Here is a 9746-nt window from a genome sequence, read left to right as displayed (position 1 = left end):
TATGTTGTCATCTTTTGTTTTGGCCTGAAGCTCCACCCTCCACCTATCTCCCAATCACCAAGTCAGTATTGTTTCTGAAGCTCCGCCCTCCACCTATCTCCCAATCACCAAGTCAGTATTGTTTCTGAAGCTCCACCCTCCACCTATCTCCCAATCACAAAGTCAGTATTGTTTCGGCATCCGGGTTGCCAGCTCGGCTCTAATTATCGCAGCCATGGCAGCCAACGTTCCTGCTGCATTCTGCAGCCTACCTGGCAACCTCTGGTCGGGGGGAGGAGGGGGAGGGTACACGCCGCTCAACAATATTTTGAAAGTGACTGCAGTACCAGTTTTGGCCATTTCTTACAGACGGCTCCTTTAAAAGATAATGAAAACATTAATAAATGTTAATAAATTAAAAATAAATTCCAATGCCTAAACTAAACATAAACAACAACTAGCTAAACATTAAACACAAACTTCAGATCAACTACCCACACAGAGACGCACCAATGTGAAACTAACTTCACATGTACGCTCTGCTTATTCAACTGGGAAATGAGGAAAGTAGGGAGCCCCTCTGGTGACATTTGAAAAAAATAAAATAATGCGTGGCCACGCATTAATTATCTCGTGGCCACGCATTGATTATCTCGTGGCCACAAGATATTAACTCGTGGCCATGAGTTATTAATGCGTGGCCAAGCATTATTTTATTTTTTTCAAATGTCACCAGAGGGGCTCCGTAGGAAAGGCTTCTGTTGTGGAAGAACATGTCATCAAGATCCAGCAACGTGGATGCAACAGTAGACAAGCGATAAAATAAACAAACAAGCTTAAGCTAATAAACAGAGTTGTGACCGGATCAGTGGTGCTAGTTCAATGTGTTAACTATGTTTCTCTGCTGAGACACAAAACAGCCTCCTACGTGGATCTTTGTAGTTGAAGAACAAGGTGGTTTGGTCTGGTCGGTCAGCATTCCTTGGTGAACAGCTGGGCGGTTACGCTCGACAGGGGATCCTGATAAAAAGCGTCTCTCTCTCTCTCTCCTGCTCTCCTCGTCTCAGTTTGGATGAGGGGATGCAGTATGGCCTCCTTCAGCTCCTTGTAGGTCCAAAGGTATTCACGTCGAGGCATGCAAGGGTCCCTCGTTCGGCTCATCTGGGGCTCAGAACGTTTGCAGGTCACTCGTTGCAGCTTCCAAACTATGGTTGCCATTTCAAGGCAACCAGACACTTCTTCAGACACGATAATGGAGAAGGCCGGCCCATAGCTAGTAGCATTGCTAAAATAGGCCTCCATGGGACAGTGGACAGAGCTTAGGGAGAAGAGAGCTTGGGAGAAAGAGGGAGAGAGAGCGGGGAGGTTGCTCTTTATAGCCAGTCCTGGGCTGCCATAAATCGGCAGCGGCTCCTCCTGCGATTTGGGGTTCATGCCTAATGAGAAGGCTATTCCTTATCACCAATGCTTTGAGTCATTTTGGAAGTTCCTGTGTTTCAAACCATGCGGTCAACGTTAAGAAACCCAGGCTGGTCTCAGAGTTAGGCCTCAAAGTTGAAACTGAGGCTTCCCATCTTCACATAGGACTGTGGCCCAACACTAGCTTACATTTAAACAATAAGGGAAATTAAAGACTGCAATTAACTTTACTCTCCCAACTTTAAAAAAAGAAGGTAAAAACAACTAATATTCACATTGGGTATGGATAGGCGCAACCAGAAAAGTTTTGTTGAAAGAGCATTCAAGGATGTGCAACTTTTTATGGATGGGTCAAAAATAGAACTTTATATATTTCATCCTTTTCTGATGACTTGTGGTTGGACTGAATTAATTTCTCATCCTATTTTCTTAATTTTTTTCAAGTTGTAGTTTGGCTAGTAAAATTTGGTTAGTGAGTGACAGATTAATGAGGCACTTGACAACAGGCGCTTCACGTGTTAGAAATAAATAGGATAACTGTGTGTTTTGGGGTCAAAAGAAACACTCTCACATGTGCTTCCTTAACATAATTTCCTGCTCTGCTCACTCCTTATGATCCAGGTCCTGCAAGGTTTCTTCCCTCCTAAAGGGGAATTTTTCTTGCCACTGTTTGGCTTAAGGTTTTTCTCCCACAAGGGGATGTTTTACATGCTGTTGTTTATGTAATAATTGCCCGGGGTTCATGATCTGGGTCTCTGGAAAGATCCTAGAAACAACTTCTGTTGTAATAGATGCTTTATAAATAAAACTGAATTGAGTTATTTTAGAAAGTCCTGCTCAGACTCTTTGTGTATTCCTGAAAAAATAAACCAGGTGTGCACAGATATACTGCATAACATTGTTGGTTAAAGACATCTGGGAACTCATGTCATATGCCTTAAATAAATATTCAAATAACTAAATAATACAAACAGCGGTGTAAAGTCTTAACAACATAAATGTGTGAAGTGTCATATGAATCAAATTCATTTTGATTGTTCATTCATGTTTATTATATTTTCTCTATAAACAAAATATCATCATGCATCATTACAGAAATTAAAAAATATGTCCCACTTTGTTCAAATAAGAACATTTATGATGTTACATATAATAATCTCTCAGTGAAGTAATAACAACGCAATATAATAAATAATCTAGCCAGTGTATAAAAAATATGATTAATATTATTATGATGTATATTATAAGTAAAACGTTTATATGCATAGTATCTCAATTACCAAGACTACAGAGAACAGTCCAATCATAGGGCCATAATATCATCACCCTCTTAAAATAAAGGCCTAAGAAATGTAGAAAGACAGGTAATTACGTGTTTTGGGGACACAGTAGCTTGTAGGATTTATTCAGTATCCAAATGTCAAAATACATGAAAAAAAATGCAGTCAAAATAAAAAATAATTCAGAGTTTTTTCATCCACGAGTCGAGAGTAAAATGTCAAAATTGGTGCAAATGAGGAGTGTCAGTACGTCTTACGGCGTTGGGCTAACAGCCATGTTCTTTCTCCTCCATATTTGAGGTGGAACTGTGGTGGCTGCTGATGTTGTTGGAGACATCTGGGGACATTGAGGACAGCAGGGGATCGCTTGGGGAAACTGGGCCCAGGGTGTTGTCCCTTGCCATCTCCTTCATTTTACAGGTCCTGGAGTTTCCATAGGGGCTGGCGTTCCTGGAATCTGCAGAGATGTGGTCAAAGGTTATGGTGCCATTGTTCAGGTCCAGCGTGGTTGGAGGAGACATGTCAGGCGCTGAGCAGTGCTGGTAGAGGTCTGACGGGCAGTCGCCCAGGACAGGTTCCTGTTTTATAGCTCGAGCCATCACCTCTGATGAGCAGACGGACGGGGATGGCACCACTGTGAGCCCGTGAGCACGGGCCTGGATCTCCAACTCCTGCATACATACAAAAGCTTGATGTTGAGAATGTTCTTTGATGTATTAACACAAACGTGGAAACAACTATACTTACAAAGATTTCCTCAGCTCAGAATACAACATTGTAGTTTGGTCAAAATCTTACACACAGTATGCTAATATCCACCAAACACAGACAAATTCAATTCAATACCTTACATCAAATTTACTACACTCCCTATAGATTAAATAAACTTAATAGTGTGGTCTCTGCCATGTGCCAAAGATGTAAAATAAACACTGGAAATCTACTCCATATGCTCTGGAACTGTCCAATTATAGACGCTTTCTGGAAATACTTGGTCAAAATAATCTCTGACATTTTAAAATCCTATATTCTTGATCCCAAAGCCTGGATACTGGAGATGTTAGTTCACTAAATATGACTTATCATAAAAAGTACTTAATTCTGCTTGCAGGCACTGCGGCAAAAATTATATATTTAAAAAACTGGAAATCAGAAAAAACCCCAGCACCCAAACAGTGGATCAATGAACTTGCATCATATAGTACTCCAGAAAAAATACTGTATTCTGTATCCTAGAGACTTTGACCTTATTTGGGGACCCTTTTTTGATTTTTTGCCTTTATTGGACTAGCTAATGATCTGAATCATCTACTACATTAATGAATGTGTTTTTGCAGGACTTGATTATTTACTTTATTATTCATTTTCTCCAGTATTGACATGCATATGTGAAAAGAAGCAAAACGATTTTGAATGATGTAATGTATTGGCCATATGAGGGAGGAAAGGGGAGAGGGGTGTGTTGTTGTATTTTTTTTTTCTTATTATTATTTATTTATTTTTGTTTAATTACTGTTATGAAAAGTTTTTTCTTATTGCCCTCAATAAATATATCTATATAAAAAAAATCTTTTTAAAGCCTTTTTTAAAGGATGAAAGGATGAAAGACTCCTGGAATCAAATCAGGAGCTTATACACCGCTTTTCTCCTCCTGGTATGTCACCAGACCATTAAGACTATGTCCAAAAACTATTTTCTTAAAAAAAATTCCAGTTCATATTGCAGCTAGAACAGTTCCAGTTCTAGTTTCAGTGTTTTTGAAAACACTGAAACCAGATTCCCGCACCCTACACTTATATAACAATGTAAGACCATCCTTGTCCACTGGGTGTGCACCCGCTGGGATACACATCCTGAAAACTCATCCAGAAATCACCTTTGTTGCAGATTGTTCATTTCTCCAAGTGCAAATTGAGGTAGTCTCAGTTTTATTAAGTTTTATACAGGCTGTAGCTGCATAACCGCTAATCTGTGTGTTATCTGGTCACATATAGGCACCTGTATACGAAGCATCAGATGGCGGTTTGCGTGCTCCAGCTTCCTTTGTCTGCAGTCAAGCTCCTTGGCTCTCTGTTGTTCCTGCTGAAGCTTCCTGATGTAGTCCACGGAGGCCTTTAAAATGGTGCCTTTATTCCAGCGCATGTCTCTGGGGTACACAGGAGACAAAGGTCTATAGTCAGATCAGACAGCTGACCAGCTGACCAGAACAACACAGGATTATTTATGGCTCATCTGAGTGAATAAGTCATGCACTTCAAGGATACTTATGAAGAAGGGATGTTAAAAACAAAGTTAATGACTGACTAACTCGGTAAGAAGACAAACTGATGGCTGGAGACACGGATTTATGAGTTTGAATGGAACAAAGTTACATGTCTACTGCTTTTTTTGGTTCTTTTTATGACCATTTCACTATATTTATGAACAGATTAAAAAACATTTATGAAAAGTGAAAGTGTAAGAAATGTAGATGAAGAATTAAAATACTTAATTTGTTGTCTAAGATGTTTAACATTTATAAATAATAATTCCATAACTTCTTACAGTTTCTAAACACTTTTAGTCTCTTGTAAAATATTCCATCAATTTCAGTATTAAAGTACTACTATTAAATCAATTAGCAAAAATGATCTAACTGTATAAGAAAAAACTGATTTGTTTAGCTAATAATGCTTTGATGTGGGGCATTTACTTCTAATGTAGAACTTTTACAGTTTTGTAACACTAACTTTACTAATGTAAAGCTTCTGAATGTTCCTTCCAACTGCATATAAAAAGCAACTTACGGATCATTTGACTTGGGTATTAATGTTCCCAGCTCTTTTATTCGATCGTTGATGTTGAACCTCCGTCTTCGTTCAACTAAACATTTGTCAAAAAGAAATCCCAGTGAGCAATTCAGCAGTTCACAAATGAACACAAAAGATCGTTTTTAAACCTTATTCTGAACCCGGATTCTTACTCAAGTTGTGGTTGTCCTTCTTCTGTCTTTCTTTAGCAAGAGCCCGAACTTCAGCCTCTGAGAAGCGATAAGAAAATGGTTTTAATTAAATAAAAATGCAAACAAAGCATTAAGTTCATAATGTAGTGTTACTTGAAATCTGAAAATCACAGCCAATAAGAAACAAGTCAATGGCTACAGTAACACAAAAACATAAATTAGCTTCTTCGGTTGGGTAATCTCAATTGATTTTTTATTGTGTGCGATTTAGTCTTACACAAAATACTTCACATATGGTATCTGGAAATCTGATAGAAAACATCTTATTTCATTGCTTACCTACTGGAAAACCCTCTGACCGTTGATAGCTTTCATACTGGCCACAGGATCCAGGCTTGTCCAGTACTTGCTTCATGCCAGGAGCTGTAATTATTTGGCAAATCATTGACTTAATAGTATCTTGTGCACTTCCAAATTGCACACAATGTGATTTTTCTCCTTGACCAAGATGTATTGTTTTCATACTAAAAGTTATTTACAACAGACCTGTTTAGATATTGTAATAGGTTTGGATAAGAATGTACATTCCTCAGTTAATATTTCTAAATATTTCATTATTAAATAAAGGAAGTAAGAGTCAAAAGCAGTTGCAAAATGTCAGTCTGAATTTATCTCAGTCTTTGCACTGACCAAAACAAAAATAATCAAGACTGAAAAACTATAAGGAAATACTAATGAATATGTCACAGGTGGTGTTTAAATGTTTACCTGCAAATTCCCTTTTAATGTTGGACCCACAGGAGTTGCTCATGGACAGGCCTGGGAGTGGAAGCCCTTGATTGTTGTACACGTCAAGCAAATTACCAGACACGGGGAGCTGGAGAATAACAGATGTCTCAACTTATACATCTAAATTAAATAAAAAGGCGACGTTTCAAAATTGGGACAAAATGTGGAATAACTTACTGAGTTGTTGATTTGGAGTCCTGGGTCCATCAGTCCGAGAACATCTTCACTGTAACTTGACTCCAGACTAATAATATCATCAATGACATCGTCCATCTGTGTAACATAACATCACATGTTAGGTACTGCGTACGCTGTGTCAGATTGTAATAAAAGAAAGAAAGATGAAGCAGATGTACCTCCTTCTCACAGCTGGAGCTGAGAGTGAGCAGGGCCATGGGGCTGTTGGGAGCGCTGCCGGTGGGCCCGGGCGGCATGCTGTGCTCAGGGGGCTGGTTGGGACCCTGGTTCCCGGCTTTACCGCCCAGAGTGGTGGACAGATACTGCCTCACCTGCTGCCTCTGAGCCTGCTGGAAGTGGTGCTTGCTTGGGTTTTCCAGGTGGGACTGCACCTACATGCACAAGCAAGATGTGAGTCTTGGAAGTCAGTCTTTGGCGTACAGCGTAAAATAAAAAGTAGCTTAATGGATGATAGGATGAAAGGCTGTAAAGTTTAGCAACACGATAAAATAAATGAGGGTTTCTCTTTGGGTATACAAACAAGTTGCTTCTTTATATAAAACCGATGATGTTACATTGGACATTAAAAATTAAGCATTTTGTATAACCTTTATGAGCTATGAAAGTCAATTCAAATGAAATCCATATTCCTTATAATACAGAGTTTTTAAGTCACATGATCTATGACCACAAACACTTCATGTAGTGTGTTCAGGACCCATGCAGCAAAATCAAAGTTTATTTCTTTGCAGTAAACGTTATGGACAAACACTCCAAATTAGCACACAGTTGCATGTCAAGTTTTGATATAGTTAATCTCCAGGCGGACCTAATAAAACAGCATTATGGTTTACAAATATATATAATAACTCAAGGATTATCTTTTTAAAGAAAGAACAGAAGATCTCACCTGATAGTGACTGTATTCAAGCATCTCCAGCATTTTGAGTTTCTTTTTAGAGATAACCGATAAAGAGAATAACCGCTACAGAATATGTAATCCCTTTATTTTCTTAGTGAACACAGTGGACACCCATGCAGCTTCTGCAAATCTGAGAGCAGTCCAGCTTAATTTATCCAGGACATGAAGCTCATTAGTTATGCACAGAAATGGAGGAGGACATCAAGACGCATCCTCCCCTTGTGTTGTTCCAGATTAAACTATGAATTTATGTCTTTATAAAGGCCATTTGACGTCACAACCTCCAGCACACAAAGGAGTCTTTCTATTGAATGGCCAGTAGTCTGCAAACTGAAGTTTGCTTAAGGCCAACTAACATTTAATCTTTAGTTCTGCTCATCTGGTATAAAACATCACTTGTTGTGAGCGCCAGAAACACAATTGACGCTACTGTTTCTACAAACTAGCCATTTGGAAAAACCAAACGTATACTGTGTTGACTAACCCTGTCTGTTTTATGGACTTTTAGAGGTTAATTATTTTTAACCTTCAGCTGTTATGCAGTCAAATTTATAGGGTGAAGAAAATGAATGGTTTTGGTGTAAGGAAAAAGGGATTTAAAGGGTGAAGATCTCGATTCCATTTGCCTATTTATCTATAATCTTTTTTTCAATCCAATGTTGTCCATCTTTACACCAGAAGTTTCTCCACTTCATCTCTAATTAGGTCTTATATTTTTGATTTCTGTGGTGATTGGCCAGTATAAAGTGTGAAATGCTAGACAAAACAAAAAATAATCCTTCACATCATAAAAAAACAACATCAATACATCAAGAGCATAATGAAAATTTTTCTTTCATCAGAGTAGTCCTCCTCGGTGGTCCACTTTGGACAGTAGTACTACTACTACTACTGTCATTTAGCAGACGCTTTTATCCAAAGTGACTTACATCTGAGAAAACAACACAAGCAAGAAATCACAGGAGGGTCCAGCTGGATAAGTGCTGGTCAGACTGCTGTCAGTCCAGTTGGACACAGGTGCTGCCATGCTACTGTTAGGGTTTTTTAAATTTTTTTTATTTTTGTTGAAGTGTTCCTTCCCACCCAACACAACAGTCCCTTTATACAAGAAAACCACGACTTAAAAGACACCATCCTACAATCATCTTGTCATAAGTGCATGCAGTTTTGTCAGTGCTGAGTCATGCTAAGAGCTGCACAAATCTGCAGGGTTTGGAAGGTCATTCCACCATCGGGGAACAATGGAGGAGAAGAGTTTGGCTCCTGATTTCACGCCACGTTGTGGTGGAAGCACCAGGCATCTTTCACTGGCTGAGCGGAGCTGTTGAGAGGGAGTGTAGCTCTGGATGAAGGAGTGAAGGTAGGCAGGAGCCGTATGGGTAATTGAATAGCCGAGAGTGTCATGAGCTCTCTTGAGTTGGTTGAAGACCAGATGTGCTGCTGCATCTGGATCATCTGCAGAGGTTTAACTGAGTACGCAGGAATTACAGTAGACGATGCGTGACATGACCAGAGCCTGAACCAAGAGCTGTGCCGTATGTTTTGTTAGGTAGAGTCTGATTTTCCTGATGTTCTAAAGGGCAAATCGGCTGGACGGGGAAACCGAGGCAACATGGTCCTTAAAGGTCAGCTGGCTGTCTAACATGACACCAAGATTCCTAGCAGAAGACGTGGGCACAAGTGTGGTGGAATCCATCTGCACGCTTATCTGAGGAGGTAAGGAATGACTGGCTGGACAGACAATAAACTCAGTCTTGGACAGATTTAGCTGAAGGTGGCGGTCCTTCATCCATGCAGAGATATCAGAAAGACAGGCTGATATTCACATTGAGACGGCCATGTCGCCAAGAGGGAAGGAAAGGAAGAGCTGGGTGTCATCGGCATAGCAGTGGTAGGAGAAGCCATGAGAGCTGATGATTTCGCCCAGTGAGTTGGTGTACAATGAAAAGAGAAGAGGGCCAAGCACCGATCCCTGTGGTACCCCTGTTGCCAACTCATGAGATCTGGACAGGATCTTCCTGCGAGGTAAGACGTGAACCACAAGAGGACAGATCCTGAAATGTCAAGCTTTGAGAGTGTGGAGAAGAGGATATGGTGGTTGACTGTGTCAAAGGCAGCAGACAGGTCAGGCAGTATGACGACTGAGGACAGACCAGCAGATCTGGCAGCCCGTAGTGACTTAACTGACAGAAGAGCAGTTTCACTTGAGTGGTCCTGCCTAAAGCCAGACTGACTGGTG

General features: G+C 40.0%; 1 protein-coding gene across 2 annotated transcripts; it reads right to left on the bottom strand.

The window, feature by feature from the left end:
- Positions 1 to 2599: 2599 nt before the first annotated feature.
- Positions 2600 to 7611, bottom strand: mitfa (melanocyte inducing transcription factor a). Of its 2 annotated transcripts, none has more exons than XM_061728681.1 (9): positions 7496 to 7611; positions 6765 to 6977; positions 6586 to 6681; positions 6367 to 6496; positions 5959 to 6042; positions 5641 to 5697; positions 5465 to 5540; positions 4677 to 4824; positions 2600 to 3349 (listed from the first exon to the last, which is right to left on the bottom strand). In XM_061728681.1, exons 1-9 carry the CDS (start codon positions 7526 to 7528, stop codon positions 2945 to 2947), a joined length of 1242 nt encoding a protein of 413 aa, XP_061584665.1. In that variant the 5' UTR covers positions 7529 to 7611; the 3' UTR covers positions 2600 to 2944. The 2 variants fall into 2 exon arrangements, with proteins under 2 accessions (XP_061584665.1, XP_061584666.1); XM_061728682.1 differs by having other exon boundaries at positions 6388 to 6496.
- Between the last annotated feature and the right edge of the window lie 2135 nt (positions 7612 to 9746).

Source organism: Cololabis saira, chromosome 8 (assembly GCF_033807715.1).
Source record: "Cololabis saira isolate AMF1-May2022 chromosome 8, fColSai1.1, whole genome shotgun sequence".
Lineage (NCBI taxonomy): Eukaryota > Metazoa > Chordata > Actinopteri > Beloniformes > Belonidae > Cololabis > Cololabis saira.
This window is presented reverse-complemented; position numbering and strand designations above follow the sequence as displayed.

Excerpts from the sequence above, each read along its gene's own strand:
- mitfa (XM_061728681.1), bottom strand. The coding sequence starts at position 7,528 with ATGCTGGAGATGCTTGAATACAGTCACTATCAG. Across the intron at positions 6,043-6,366 it reads TAAACATTTAAACACCACCT|CTCCTGGCATGAAGCAAGTA; the intron begins GTGACATATTCA and ends AAATAATTACAG. Across the intron at positions 5,541-5,640 it reads GAAGGACAACCACAACTTGA|TTGAACGAAGACGGAGGTTC; the intron begins GTAAGAATCCGG and ends ACAAATGTTTAG.